The 16,370-nt window shown below is 45.7% G+C and overlaps 1 protein-coding gene across 1 annotated transcript in view; it reads right to left on the minus strand.

Annotated features, from left to right (window-relative positions):
- Rtkn2 (rhotekin 2) overlaps window positions 1–16,370 on the minus strand; it is a 61,877-nt gene that overhangs the window by 14,218 nt on the left and 31,289 nt on the right. The window contains exons 7-9 of the mRNA XM_045137759.1: window positions 9,362–9,456; window positions 6,507–6,613; window positions 5,526–5,657 (exon numbers count right to left, since the gene is read on the minus strand). Coding sequence (XP_044993694.1) covers window positions 5,526–5,657; window positions 6,507–6,613; window positions 9,362–9,456 — 334 coding nt within the window. The remainder of the gene's footprint in view (window positions 1–5,525; window positions 5,658–6,506; window positions 6,614–9,361; window positions 9,457–16,370) is intronic.

Raw genomic sequence — 16,370 nt, forward strand, 5'->3', positions numbered from 1 at the left:
AAACCAAAATTTTAAAAATACTATTCCTAAAAGTTTTATTTGGTCTTTATCTGCTACACTGGGAAATAATCCTACTACCATATACTAAGATCTTTAGTTTATTTCAGAATTCATTCATGGCATGTTGCCACTTAGAAATTTCAAAAGAAAGCCAAACAATCAAACATCTGCCGCGGATTTTACAAGCAAGTTATTAAAATGGTGAGTAGATACAGAGTGTATGTGTTAACCATGGCACGTGAGAGAGCTGCGGTATGGAGAGGCAGAGAGCGGATGGAACCTTCCCTGCTTGGTAAGAAAATGTGTTTCTTTTTTTTTTTTTTTTTTTTTGGTTTTTTGAGGTAGGGTCTCACTCTGGCTCAGGCTGACCTGGAATTCACTATGTAGTCTCAGGGTGGCCTCGAACACTCGGCGATCCTCCTACCTCTGCCTCCCGAGTGCTCGGATTAAAGGCGTGCGCCACCACGCCCGGCTGAAAATGTGTTTCTTTACAACAGAATGTCAGCTACTAGGATGTGGAGGAGGGAGGACTGTCTGAGAAAAATCATAGGTTACCTCCAGCTATAAACAGCACAGGTGAGACACTAGGTTGCTGAGCCCATGTGAGGAATAGTTAAGACAAAAATGACATTACACAATGCCAAGCATCTGCTTACTGAGCCTGCTGACGGAAGGAGAGGACTTCCGTGCTAGTGAGCAGGCTCTATGGGGGGTTTGCTTTAAAAGGAATATTATCAAGGCTACTGTTCTCATTTATACATGGAAAGCCGAACACCGGTCCTAGGCCGAGAAGGACAATGGAGGCATGTGAATCTGGACTAGACAGTGGGTGAGGCACAGAAATTACTATTAGTTACTATAATTACACATATATAGACTATGTCTCTGTACTATAATTACATATGCACAAAGCCCTTGTTTTAAAGAGCTGCATGCTCTTCAGGAAGGAAGAGTATGATAGTAAATGTGTCATCCCAAAATTTGGAACTAAGTGAGAGAATAAAGCAAATGTGAAAGCATTGTCATTTAGATTGTGGGTACACACGGTAACCACTAGAGCACTGTGTTCATGTTTTCTGTATATTTGAAATATTTCCTAAGCCAATAAAAGAAATAAAAATTACTTTCATTAGAGAAACAAGTCTATAACTATGCGTACGTCTTAGGACGTCACAAATACATGTCTGGGTTGGGACGGCATCTGATGGTATATCTGAACATGGAGACCCATCACGTTTCCTGTGAGCGGGGAGCAGAGGCCCACGGCACTGCTGACGTCCAAGCGAAACCGCAAAATGACCTCCGACCGAGAGAAAGGGGGAGCCACAGAGGACAGCTAGGACGGCAGCATTCGCGAGAACATGCACGGCTCTCATCACTTCCAGCACGCAGATCAGCAGTGAGGCCAAGCTTAATCCCAACCTCAGCTCGGAAGTCGCGTCTACCTCTCGACACTCTTTTGTACTTTACACAAAAGCTCGGGACAAGGGAGAGACACCAAGTCCCAGTCCTCAGGGTCGAATGTAAGCGGCATATCGCTTCCAAGTCTAAGGTCAAGTCTGCACAAACTTCTAGATGAATGATGTAAGGTTCTGTTGTAGACAGCACAAGACTGTTTAGAAGGAAGATTGTCCTGTCTTCACAGTGGCACTGACTGACGATAAAGCCACATCAGGCACCTGGGCCATCGCCTCCATTACCATTAGGGAAAAAAAAGACATTAACTTTACAAGGGACACATATGCCTACCAGGAATAGACAGACAGGAAGCACAGCCGTGCTGGCTATAGCAACAGCATGACGTCATAAGCACCCTTCTGTTTAACTACAAGATCCACAACAGGCCTGTCACTGTGGGCAGACTGTGTTTTAGGCTCCAAGCCTCTGCTGAGGGCTACCTTTTACTTTGAAAACATTCAGAATGGGTGTGGAGACAGGAAAAATAATCCAATTTTGTTGTCCAGACCTACTTGAGCAATATATCTATAAGGAAATGGAAAAACAGCTCATTAATTTTATCTCTTTCCTCCCACCCATTAGGAAGACAGGGAGTCACCTAGTATTCCTCACTAGTTTGGCAAGTTCTACCTATCAGATATATTTCTTCTCTTGGAAAATGGAAATAACATACTTGCAAAACAGGGAAGCCATATTTATTCAGCCTGCCTTCAAGGGCTGAGATGAGGTAACTGGAATACCTTAAATCATTTCCTCAAACAAAGCAAATGACTTAAATATATCAGTTGTTGTTTAGCTTACACTCTACTTTGATTTATGACTATAAATATTCTACAATACAGGAAAAGGTGGTAGGATCCCATTATTACATTGCAGCTATTTATATCTGGTGGTGTGATAGGTAGGAAAGAAGCAGGGCCCGGTTATCACTACTGAGCAGTCTAACAAAAACTAACTCAGACGTAACAACACTCACCACATTCTGGCCAAACACAATTAGTCATATACATCCACCCATCAAAACAGGTGGCCTGAGCTTTACATGAAAGACCAAAACAAAGGCAAGATGCAAAGGCCACAACATAGCTAAAGAGAAACAAAGGATTAGGTGCTAGCCACCTAATTAGTCTGTGATCAGATGAAAAATCAAAAATGCAACATTCTAGGAATTGGGCCAGTGTGCTTTGTGTAGGATCAGATAATATTGCATGAACACTGTTTCTTGTCTGTGATATTATTGCAGTTATAAAGAAAAATGTCCTTAGTTTTATTAAAAACATGCTGAAATAGTCAGGGTCGAAATGTTATGCTGTTTGCAACTGGTCTTTTTTTTGTTGAGGTAGGGTCTTGCTCTAGTCCAGACTGACCTGGAATTCACTATGTTGTCTCACGGTGGCCTTGAACTCACGGTGATCCTCCTACCTCTGCCTCCCAAGTGCGGGGATTAAAAGCATGCACCACAACTGGCTACAACTCATTTTTCAATGATTTAGGAAAACAATTTCACTAGAGAAAGCATGTGATCAAACATGAACAACAGCCAACAATCCAGGTGAAGGGTTCACAAGCGTTCATTACTCTCTTTCAATTTTTGTAAATTTGAAATTTTCAAAAGATCAAGACAAACATTGTGAGATGAAGGACACTATATGAACACAGTGAAGTTGGCAAATAATGCATGCCAAAGATTGTATGGGCATGGTAGCTCCTGTCTATAATGTCGGCGCTCTGGAGGCTGAGGTGAGGATCCATGGCCAGCCACTGGAGCTACATATTAGTGCAAGTCAGTCTGGCATACAGTAAGAACCTGCTTCAGAAAAGCTTCCAAAAAAATAATAATAATAACAGTGAGGACTTCTGGTCAGGATGGTGTCCGCCTCACCTCACCTCACCTCACAGGGAAGATAAGGCAAGACCCTTGAAATGGTCCCAGAACCTGAGGAGGAATCAGCCTATCACATCCCACCTCGGCCCCAGCTGAAGCCATAGAGTAATTGGGGAAATGAGCAAGAGCTCAGGGAAACTTGTGGAAGAGGGGGCAGAAAGATTGTTAGAGCCATAAGTTGGGTCATTATGCACAGAGACGTTGCTTCTCCCCCATAACTGATGGTCACCCCCACAATATAATACCCACAATCTGCAGGGAGGGATGGAGGGAGAAGGCTAACGATGGTACCATCATGGCTGTATACACACTTCATACATAACTAATAAACTAAAGAATAAGGATCAGAAAAAAAAATGTGTGTGTGCGTATGGGTATTTATGCATGTGGAAGCCAAAGAACATAGATATATATGTCCCATAATATATATGCAAATTGTTATAATAGTGAAGTATTATTTATTAATAATATTAGAGAATAATACATGGTTTTCTAGTAAATGAGATAGTAAAAAATGGTAAAAAATAATTACATGATAAGAAGTCTCACTAAAGGATTTCTTCTGGGTCAAAAGCAAGATGGACTAAATGTTATTATAAGAAAAGAGTATGAGCCGGGCATGGTGGTGCATGCCTTTAATTCCAGTACTCAGGAGGCAGAGGTAAGAGGATCACCGTAAGTTCAAGGCCACCCTGAGACTACAGAGTGAATTCCAGGTCAGCCTGGGCTAGAGTGAAACCCTATCTTGGAAAAAAAAAAAAAAGACTATGAAACTAAATTCCAGTTCACCCAGATAAGAAGGTGATGCCCATGTGTTTTTAAGAGCACAACTAAAATTGTAAAAGGCAGATGGCTATATGTTTTCCTGTAGGAGACCATTTCCAAGTAGAATGCAGAGCTAACCAGTTCAACAGTTCACATTTTATCCAATTCTTACTTCAGTTTTCAGCTGGACACTCCAAAGGCAAGAGAACAAAAAGCCTGGGCTGCAGAGATAGCTTAGTGGTTAACGTGCTTGCCTGCAAAGCAAAAGGACCCACGTTTGATTCCCCAGGACCCATGTAAGCCGGATGCACATGGTAGTGCACGCATCTGGAGTCTGTTTGTGTGCCCGTTTCTCTCTCTCTCTCCCCCTCTTCCTCTTGCTCTCTAATAAATAAAAATATTTTTAAAAACTAAGCCTTAGTCTGTAAACCATAAACAACAAAAAGCAAACAAGTAGTATTTTGTTCTAGTAGAAAAACTTGGCTGGGAGACTAATAAACACGAGACTTGGACGATAATTTAAGGCCGCAACACTAGCAGCTCCGGGAGTTTCTCACGGGACTCTGGGTGCAAGAACGCTAAGGAGGCTCGGCGCTCTGCTCGCATCCTCCCACCTCCGGGAGAACACCCAGGAGGCGCTCTAGGTCTGCAGGATTAGCATCCAAGTGCTCTGAGTGAGCCGCGAGGCTCTCCCAGTCATGACAGCAGTCTCCACAGCCGCCTACGCATCCCATACCGTCAGGAGGCAGGGCAGGGGAGATGGCTCACCTAGGAAAGCACCTATCTTGCAAGCAAGAGGACATGAGTTGGATTCCCATAACCCACAGAGAAGTTGGTCATGATGGTGTGTGTTTCTAATCCCAGTGCTGGATCGCTGGAGACAGGGCAAGCCACCTTAGCCTGCTTGCTGGGTTTCAGGCCAGGGAGACACCGTCTCAGTAGATGGTAGATGGCACCTGAAGAACGACATGAAGGCTGTCCTCGGCTTCCGGACGCACGCAGGTGCATGATCCACCGAGTCAGAAGGCACACCCAGGAGAGTCTTTCTATGAACCTATCCAATATTAACTACAAAGAACATCACTCCAATCTGAACTAACAATTTATGTTGCTATCATCTCTTACACCATGAAAAACATAAATATCTCTTAGTGAGAGTGGCATTCTCTGCTTTAAAATCTATTTATTCCTATACATTCCCATTGTTGTTCTTAAGAAATACACATGACCTCCTTCAGTCAGCAAGCTCTACAATGCAAGGAAAATAGAAACACATTAAATTACCTTTACAAGATGCCCCATTTAAGCAGTTCTTTCTTTGTTGTAAGATGGCAAGACGGCAACAACGTCAAGGAGACACACAAAGCACACACTTCATGGAACACTGTCTTTGTTTTGGAAACAGCATCTCCCTTACCTGGTGGATGGGCACTACCAACGCTGGCTCTGCCTTGGCTTCAATTTCTTCTGGGCCATAAAAGCAGGAGAGCTTCCCCCCTCTCAAAACACAGTACAGCCGTCTCCAACCTGCCAAACCAGCTACTATTTGCTAAAACAAAACAATAACCAAAAAAAAAAAAAAAAAAAAAACAGATGTATCAACTTAAATCTCTACCGCATGTATTCAACTCAATATCTACATAATCAAAGTTAATTTTGAGAACATCTGAAATATGATAGAGCCCCCATTAATTTGCTATGCAACAAGACTGCCCCAAATGCAAGAATAAGTTGCTGTCAGGAAAGTTTGAGTTCCCAAAAGTATTACAGAAAATGAAGGTAATGATTACCACATAGCTTTTACACACACAAGATCATCAATCAATGCAGTTTTATAAAAGCCAGTCTATTAAAGATTAGTGCTTGGCATTCCACAGTGATTCATCAAATGACTTAGGAAAATTATAAAAATAACTCTCCATGTTGGAAATGTAATTTTCCCCTTACTGTTTTCAGAACATTAGAAAATGTTGACTACCTGGTAAGAATGCAAATTTTCTTTCCTCTTAATGGAACTTCCAGAGGAAGATATTGATTCATCAAAGCCCACAATTACTTCTTTACTGAACATAAATAACTATGGCTATAAATAAGTCAGAAGGAGGTGGCCCACTGCAGCTCTGGGAACCCAGAGGCTGAACTGTGCAGAATGCCACCTGCCAGGCTTTATGGGAAAGGGGCCAGGCAGCAGAAGTCAGCGTCCATGAGGAAGCTGTAGCCAGGAACCCTTTGCTCATGGGATGGGGACACAGCGGGACGCAGAGAGGCAGCTCACCATACCCCACACCTCCCACAATCTATGTCTAACAACACTCAGAAGACTGACGTTTCTGAAAAGAACCCACAGTATTAGAGCTCCGACTCCTGCCTGTGCACCGCATGTCACTGACATCCTTACCTGCTGGTTAAGGAATCCTGCAAAGGCATCCTGGACCATACATGCTGGCTGGACCACTAGCCGGCAGCACATGTTGCCAAACAAGGGAAGCCAGAAGGAAGACCCCTCTGTGCAAGAAGAAAACAATAACAGGTGGATGGTCAAGGTTCTTACACATTGCAGCAGGTTTTTCTTTCCTTGTGCAAGAACATTTTATTTTCATTTATTTATTTGAGAACAACAGACAGCAAGAGAAAGAGGCAAAGCGAGCGAGAGAGAGAGAATGGACACTCCGGGGCCTCCAGCTTCTGCAAACAAACTCCAGACGCGTGCGCCCCCTTGTGCATCTGGCTAACGTGGGACCTGGGGAACCGAGCCTCAAACCGGGGTCCTTAGGCTTCACAGGCCAGCGCTTAACCACTAAGCCATCTCTCCAGCCCCATAACATTTGGAAATTAATTTTGTATGAAGGTTTATCTACGCAGACAGCAGTACCATTCTGCTTGAGAGAAGCACACATGAGAAAAGCGGTGAGGGTGGGAGCGGTCAGATCATACCATGCTGTCATGAGAAAAGCCAGTGAATTTTAGCCTCCTGATTTTAACATTATTCTAGGGACAGTGTTCTGAGAAGACGAGTAAGCTTACTGAGCCTAAAATGTACTAGTGAAGTGCCTTCTCTTTGTCAAATTTTACTTTTTGCTCTGAACTTCCTATGATAACTGGGAAGCCAAGCTTGGAATGAAGCACGGCTTTAGACAACTGAAAAAACTGTCTATTGGGCTGGAGAGATGGCTTAGCGGTTAAGCGCTTGCCTGTGAAGCCTAAGGACCCCGGTTCGAGGCTCGGTTCCCCAGGTCCCACGTTAGCCAGATGCACAAGGGGGCGCACGCGTCTGGAGTTCATTTGCAGAGGCTGGAAGCCCTGGCGTGCCCATTCTCTCTCTCTCCCTCTATCTGTCTTTCTCTCTGTGTCTGTCGCTCTCAAATAAATAAATAAAAATTTAAAAAAAGAAAACAGAAAAAAAAAAACAACTGTCTATCCTTCCTTCCCCTTCCCTTCCTTAACCAAGTCCTGAGTCACGTGCAGTCCTCATGGTGAGTGTGGACTGGGGTGGGGAAGGAGCTGCAAGGTACTGCACTGGGCTCTGGAATCAGGCAGGATGAGGGGCAGAGGAGGAGAGCTGGGAGAGGGGCTGCCAGCAGAAGCCGCCCAGCTTCCATGGTTGGCTGAGGAGGCATTCACCCGGAGGCACAGCCTAAGTCAGGGTCTGTTTACAGCAAGCAGCATCATAAAAATATGAGAATAAGAGAGCCAGTGTCAGAAACAAGGGTCCCACCAGTGGCGCAGAGGCTGTAGACTCTCAGTGACACAGGGACTACAGAGCATTCATTACATGCCACATGTTTAAAGAGTGACACACGAATCCATGAAAATAGAACTTCATGAAACGGACCCAAGAAAGAGAAAGGCCGAGGCACTCAGTGAAATGGTGAAAAGGTAACAGGATCTGTGTAGGATATTCACAGTGACACACGTGACTGAAACACTACACGCAACAAGCATGTCCGCACTGTCTGTTGAACAAAAGGCAGGCCACTAAGGAGGAAAAATTGTATCCCAGTCTTGAGGGAGGTGCCCACAGGCAGCAAGCCCGCAGAAGATGGACACGTTTACATCCAGGCCCTGAGGGAATGCAAGCGTGGTGCTGGCAATATCCCACTTCCTGACGTGGAGGGTTCGTGGAGATTCAACTCACAATTACTTGATAAACTATACATTTACAGTCTGTAAGCTCTGCTGTACTGTAGCATACCTTTGTTCTTATGAACTTTAAAGAAGTTTTGAAACCATCAATCTCACCAGGACAGAGCTAGCCATCCTCCAGCAGGAAGTGTGACATCATCCATTTTCCCACATTTCTATCTTCCTTTAGAAATGAGTATGAACAGAACTCAAGTCTACTTCTAAGCTACATTTCTGACACTACTTTCAATTTTAGTCTCAGGCAAAATGACCTGGCCAAGTACTCACACTAAGTTCTATATGTGGCCAAGTGCTCATACTAAATTGTCCATCTGGCTGAGTATTTATACTGTTTTACAAGCCTTCCTAATTACCTAACATCCTATGATACCTTGCAATAGATACTGTGGTAGCTTGAATGGATGGCCCCCAATTTATTCAGGATTTTATTAAAGTTTGAAATTTAGATCCACAGCCATCTGGCTGGAGGAGGTGTCCCTGGGTAGATCCTAGGGTCCAGGCGTGGAGGTGATTTGGAATGCCAGTCTAAAGATATGCAAAGTGCCTGAGCTTTGCCTGGAGTTCCTAAGTGTGCTGTGTGGTGTGGCTTTTCTTTTCTCTCTGTGCCTAGACCTGTGAAAGGGGGCCAGTTCCTCTGCCATGATGGAACTTGTCCTGGATCTGTACAATAGCCCTTCCTCTGTAACTGTGTCTGGTGTGGAAGTTCATCCCAGTGATGTGTGGCTGTCTACCAGATACATTTCAGAAAAAATGGCAATTACTGTTACTGTTCAGAGAAAAGGGTAAAAAGATTTTAGTTCTACCTTCTTTTCTCCTTTTGATTTTTAATTTCAAAACCAGTCAAACCGTTGATGCCTAGCTAGAAAGGAAATCATCAGCTTCCAGTAGTAGATTATGACCGAGAAGACCCCAAGCCTCTCTCTTCTCAGTTTGATAAACAATCAAGCACTCCCTGTTGGGAGAGAGAGATGTGTGTGTGCAAGAACAGAATCGCTTGTTACTCAAGTATTCAAGCCAATATCCACTTCATGGGAGCATGTTAAAATGAGAAATTATCACTGTCACTATATGTATGTATGTATAAATGTGTGTATGTGTGTGTGTACTTACCATTTCCATTAACAGACAGATTATGGGTCTTGAAGCTATTCTCAGCATTCTCCAAGGTCAGGGTAGTATGAGCTAGCAAGTGATACTTGGCATCACTGAGAGTGAGAAAGAAGACAGATTTTAAGTCTTTTCTATGCTTTTCTCCAGGCCAAGTATTTAAACATCCAACAGCACAATAATAGCCTGACTTTAAAAATGGGCAAAGGACTTCTTGACCTAACTTTTCTCCACAGAAGATTCTCTAAGGGTCACAAACAAAGACCAATCATGCTGGATCCTACTGTCATTTCATATCAACCAAACCATTGAGATACAACTGTACATCCAGTAGAATAGCTTTCAGTAAGAACAGGATGTGGTAATAATGCAACAAGACAGAAAATAAGGAACATTGGCTGGGATACAGAGAGATGGAACCTTGGTGACTGGGGGAATGGAATGGAAGACAGTGCCACTGTTTTGGAGGATCATACAAGGGACCTCATGAACTGCAGGTCACAAGACGACCACAGTTCTACTTGTGAATACACACTGGATATTCAGGACTTGGAGGATGGTACATGGGACTTCATGAACTGCAGGTCACAAGACGACCACAGTTCTACTGTGGATACACACTGGATATTCAGGACTTGGAGGATGGTACATGGGACCTCATGAACTGCAGGTCACAAGACGACCACAGTTCTACTTGTGAATACACACTGGATATTCAGGACTTGGAGGATGGTACATGGGACCTCATGAACTGCAGGTCACAAGACGACCACAGTTCTACTTGTGAATACACACTGGATATTCAGGACTTGGAGGATGGTACATGGGACTTCATGAACTGCAGGTCACAAGACGACCACAGTTCTACTGTGGATACACACTGGATATTCAGGACTTGGAGGATGGTACATGGGACCTCATGAACTGCAGGTCACAAGACGACCACAGTTCTACTGTGAATACACACTGGATATTCAGGACTTGGAGGATGGTACATGGGACCTCATGAACTGCAGGTCACAAGACGACCACAGTTCTACTGTGAATACACACTGGATATTCAGGACTTGGAGGATGGTACATGGGACCTCATGAACTGCAGGTCACAAGACGACCACAGTTCTACTGTGAATACACACTGGATATTCAGGACTTGGAGGATGGTACATGGGACCTCATGAACTGCAGGTCACAAGACGACCACAGTTCTACTGTGAATACACACTGGATATTCAGGACTTGGAGGATGGTACATGGGACCTCATGAACTGCAGGTCACAAGACGACCACAGTTCTACTGTGGATACACACTGGATATTCAGGACTTGGAGGATGGTACATGGGACCTCACGAACCAGAGTCACAAGACAACCACAGTGAATACACACTGGATGCGCAGGACATGGAGAAAAGTTTGTTCATTTATTTCCATAGAAGCATTATTTATAAGACCCAAAAAGTGGAGAGAGTTCAAGTGCCTATCCAGGGATGCATGGATAAACAAAATGTATACTTATGTATACGTATATTTATAAACAAAATATACACACATATATCAAAATATTACCTGACCTTTACAAAGGAATAGAACTCTGAAACACCATATGGACATTATGAAGGTGTTATGGTAAATGAAGTACGCCCTCGCCAATGAAGAGATCCTGTGTGGTACCACTGAGAGCAGGCATCTAGAGCAGTCAGATCCAGACAAGCTGGAAGCAGAGCGGGGGCTGTGAGGTGGCTCATTTGAAGTGAAACACACGCACAGCGTGGCTGGAGCACACTGAGTGCCAGACCTGGGGAAGAGGCCAGCTGAAACACGCAGGTCTCTGTGAGCCTTGGAAGACTGAAGTTGAGGTCAGCGGGAGATCATGGAAAGCTCAGAAGGTAAGGGGAGGGATCTAACTTGCATTAACTTCTCAAGATAAAATCAGACAATGACTTTCTCCTTGAACAAACTCTAGGCAGGCTTCCCTGAGCCCCATTCTGCACTAGGTATGGAGATTTGACAAAACACTTCCATTCTTTGTAAAAGCTCAAGGCTGTCTCCCTAGAAGGATCGCAACCTCTCTTAAAGGCTGCTAAAAGAACAAATAATGTCTATCCCAGCCAAACCCTGAAGACAAGCCCCGTCTCTCAGTCTGCCTAGGGAGGCAGGGTCCAACCCCTGCTGCAAGAGACAAGAAAGCTGTACACAGGTCATCCCGCTCTCCGATGTGTGGAGTTACTCATTTTCCTGACTGAGGCCCAGCTCTCTATGGCTCTCTTTTCCCATTCTTCTTTTAAAACAACAACTCATCTCTATTTAAACTAAAGGGAACTAACATACTTGGTGCTGGACTCTTCCCTGCTACACCAGTGACCTGTCCCTAACCACCTCAAACATGCCCCAGATAAGTATATCCAAATGATTCTCTGGTGTCACACTTCAAAGCATTGAGTTTCTGTCTACAGTGGGGGTGAACAGAAGACCTTGTTATTAATAACTTTTTTTTTTGTCTTGATAGTCATCTTTTCACTGATCATGTTAAAACAGTGCTCTTGCCAAAATACTAAAATGTTCTGAAGGTATATTGGATACCCTGAAACTCTGTGAGGATGACACTTTCTGGAGATAAACTCTGTGTCCTGGCATTATGAGGTGTTCTAGAGATGAACCTCACGTCCTGTCACTCATGGTGAGGATAGACATCCTGGAGTTGAACCTCATGTCCTGTCACTCGTGGTGAGGATAGATATCCTGGAGATGAACCTCATGTCCTGTCACTCGTGGTGAGGATAGACATCCTGGAGATGAACCTCATGTCCTGTCACTCGTGGTGGGGACAGATATCCTGGAGATGAACCTCATGTCCTGTCACTCGTGGTGAGGATAGACATCCTGGAGATGAACCTCATGTCCTGTCACTCGTGGTGGGGACAGATATCCTGGAGATGAACCTCATGTCCTGTCACTCGTGGTGAGGATAGACATCCTGGAGATGAACCTCATGTCCTGTCACTGGTGGTGAGGATAGACATCCTGGAGATGAACCTCATGTCCTGTCACTCGTGGTGAGGATAGACATCCTGGAGATGAACCTCATGTCCTGTCACTCATGGTGGGGACAGACATCCTGGAGATGAACCTCATGTCCTGTCACTCGTGGTGGGGATAGATATCCTGGAGATGAACCTCATGTCCTGTCACTCGTGGTGGGGACAGATATCCTGGAGATGAACCTCATGTCCTGTCACTCGTGGTGAGGACAGATATCCTGGAGATGAACCTCATGTCCTGTCACTCGTGGTGAGGATAGACATCCTGGAGATGAACCTCATGTCCTGTCACTCGTGGTGAGGATAGACATCCTGGAGATGAACCTCATGTCCTGTCACTCGTGGTGAGGATAGACATCCTGGAGTTGAACCTCATGTCCTGTCACTCGTGGTGAGGATAGATATCCCGGAGATGAACCTCATGTCCTGTCACTCGTGGTGAGGATAGACATCCTGGAGATGAACCTCATGTCCTGTCACTCGTGGTGAGGATAGACATCCTGGAGATGAACCTCATGTCCAGTCACTCGTGGTGGGGACAGATATCCTGGAGAAGAACCTCATGTCCTGTCACTCGTGGTGAGGACAGACATCCTGGAGATGAACCTCATGTCCTGTCACTCGTGGTGAGGATAGACATCCTGGGGATGAACCTCATGTCCAGTCACTCGTGGTGAGGATAGATATCCTGGAGTTGAACCTCATGTCCTGTCACTCGTGGTGAGGATAGATATCCTGGGGATGAACCTCATGTCCTGTCACTCGTGGTGAGGATAGACATCCTGGGGATGAACCTCATGTCCAGTCACTCGTGGTGAGGATAGATATCCTGGAGATGAACCTCATGTCCTGTCACTCGTGGTGAGGATAGACATCCTGGGGATGAACCTCATGTCCTGTCACTCGTGGTGAGGACAGATATCCTGGAGATGAACCTCATGTCCTATCACTCGTGGTGAGGACAGATATCCTGGAGTTGAACCTCATGTCCTGTCACTCGTGGTGAGGATAGACATCCTGGGGATGAACCTCATGTCCTGTCACTCGTGGTGAGGATAGACATCCTGGGGATGAACCTCATGTCCAGTCACTCGTGGTGGGGACAGACATCCTGGAGATGAACCTCATGTCCTGTCACTCGTGGTGAGGACAGACATCCTGGAGATGAACCTCATGTCCTGTCACTCGTGGTGAGGACAGATATCCTGGAGATGAACCTCATGTCCTATCACTCGTGGTGAGGACAGATATCCTGGAGTTGAACCTCATGTCCTGTCACTCGTGGTGAGGATAGACATCCTGGGGATGAACCTCATGTCCTGTCACTCGTGGTGAGGATAGACATCCTGGGGATGAACCTCATGTCCAGTCACTCGTGGTGAGGATAGATATCCTGGAGTTGAACCTCATGTCCTGTCACTCGTGGTGAGGATAGATATCCTGGGGATGAACCTCATGTCCTGTCACTCGTGGTGAGGATAGACATCCTGGGGATGAACCTCATGTCCAGTCACTCGTGGTGAGGATAGATATCCTGGAGATGAACCTCATGTCCTGTCACTTGTGGTGAGGATAGACATCCTGGGGATGAACCTCATGTCCTGTCACTCGTGGTGAGGACAGACATCCTGGAGATGAACCTCATGTCCTGTCACTCGTGGTGAGGATAGACATCCTGGGGATGAACCTCATGTCCAGTCACTCGTGGTGAGGATAGATATCCTGGAGTTGAACCTCATGTCCTGTCACTCGTGGTGAGGATAGATATCCTGGGGATGAACCTCATGTCCTGTCACTCGTGGTGAGGATAGACATCCTGGGGATGAACCTCATGTCCAGTCACTCGTGGTGAGGATAGATATCCTGGAGATGAACCTCATGTCCTGTCACTCGTGGTGAGGATAGACATCCTGGGGATGAACCTCATGTCCTGTCACTCGTGGTGAGGACAGATATCCTGGAGATGAACCTCATGTCCTGTCACTCGTGGTGAGGACAGATATCCTGGAGTTGAACCTCATGTCCTGTCACTCGTGGTGAGGATAGACATCCTGGGGATGAACCTCATGTCCTGTCACTCGTGGTGAGGATAGACATCCTGGGGATGAACCTCATGTCCAGTCACTCGTGGTGGGGACAGACATCCTGGAGATGAACCTCATGTCCTGTCACTCGTGGTGAGGACAGACATCCTGGAGATGAACCTCATGTCCTGTCACTCGTGGTGAGGACAGACATCCTGGAGATGAACCTCATGTCCTGTCACTCGTGGTGAGGACAGACATCCTGGAGATGAACCTCATGTCCTGTCACTCGTGGTGGGGACAGACATCCTGGAGATGAACCTCATGTCCTGTCACTCGTGGTGGGGACAGACATCCTGGAGATGAACCTCATGTCCTGTCACTCGTGGTGAGGACAGACATCCTGGAGATGAACCTCATGTCCTGTCACTCGTGGTGAGGATAGACATCCTGGAGATGAACCTCATGTCCTGTCACTCGTGGTGAGGATAGACATCCTGGAGATGAACCTCATGTCCTGTCACTCGTGGTGAGGACAGACATCCTGGAGATGAACCTCATGTCCTGTCACTCGTGGTGAGGACAGACATCCTGGAGATGAACCTCATGTCCTGTCACTCGTGGTGAGGACAGACATCCTGGAGATGAACCTCATGTCCTGTCACTCGTGGTGGGGACAGACATCCTGGAGATGAACCTCATGTCCTGTCACTCGTGGTGGGGACAGACATCCTGGAGATGAACCTCATGTCCTGTCACTCGTGGTGGGGACAGACATCCTGGAGATGAACCTCATGTCCTGTCACTCGTGGTGAGGACAGACATCCTGGAGATGAACCTCATGTCCTGTCACTCGTGGTGAGGACAGACATCCTGGAGATGAACCTCATGTCCTGTCACTCGTGGTGAGGACAGACATCCTGGAGATGAACCTCATGTCCTGTCACTCGTGGTGAGGATAGACATCCTGGAGATGAACCTCATGTCCTGTCACTCGTGGTGAGGATAGACATCCTGGAGATGAACCTCATGTCCTGTCACTCGTGGTGAGGATAGACATCCTGGAGATGAACCTCATGTCCTGTCACTCGTGGTGAGGATAGACATCCTGGAGATGAACCTCATGTCCTGTCACTGGTGGTGAGGATAGACATCCTGGAGATGAACCTCATGTCCTGTCACTGGTGGTGAGGATAGACATCCTGGAGATGAACCTCATGTCCTGTCACTCGTGGTGAGGATAGACATCCTGGAGATGAACCTCATGTCCTGTCACTCGTGGTGAGGATAGACATCCTGGAGATGAACCTCATGTCCTGTCACTCGTGGTGAGGATAGACATCCTGGAGATGAACCTCATGTCCTGTCACTCGTGGTGAGGATAGACATCCTGGAGATGAACCTCATGTCCTGTCACTCGTGGTGAGGATAGACATCCTGGAGATGAACCTCATGTCCTGTCACTCGTGGTGAGGATAGATATCCTGGAGATGAACCTCATGTCCTTTTAGGCTTGGTGAGGACAGATATTCTGGAGAGGAACCTCATGGTCTGTCACTTGTGGTGAGGATTGATATTCTGGAGATAAACTTCGTATTCTACAGTCTTGTTGATAATAGTTATTCTAGAATAATTATAGCTATCCTTATACTCTGTGATGACAATAGATATTGGGTACATAAACATTACATTCTGACAGTTTGTGTGATAAAACATGACACATACTACAATGACAACTGTATTTTTTGTGGTAGTTATCTTAATTTTATGACTTTACTTGGCTTCATTGTTTTCCCAAATGGCAGGATGTCAAGGCATCAGGAAGTTTCCCAAAGACACATGTGTGCACATTCACACATATAGATTGACAAGCTGTTGAGGCATGATTCATGCATGACAGGGATTTTTATTGACTGTGCCAGGAAGTGTTTCCTGAGCTTGGGCGCCTC

This window comes from Jaculus jaculus, chromosome 18 (assembly GCF_020740685.1).
Source record: "Jaculus jaculus isolate mJacJac1 chromosome 18, mJacJac1.mat.Y.cur, whole genome shotgun sequence".
NCBI classification, from domain to species: domain Eukaryota; kingdom Metazoa; phylum Chordata; class Mammalia; order Rodentia; family Dipodidae; genus Jaculus; species Jaculus jaculus.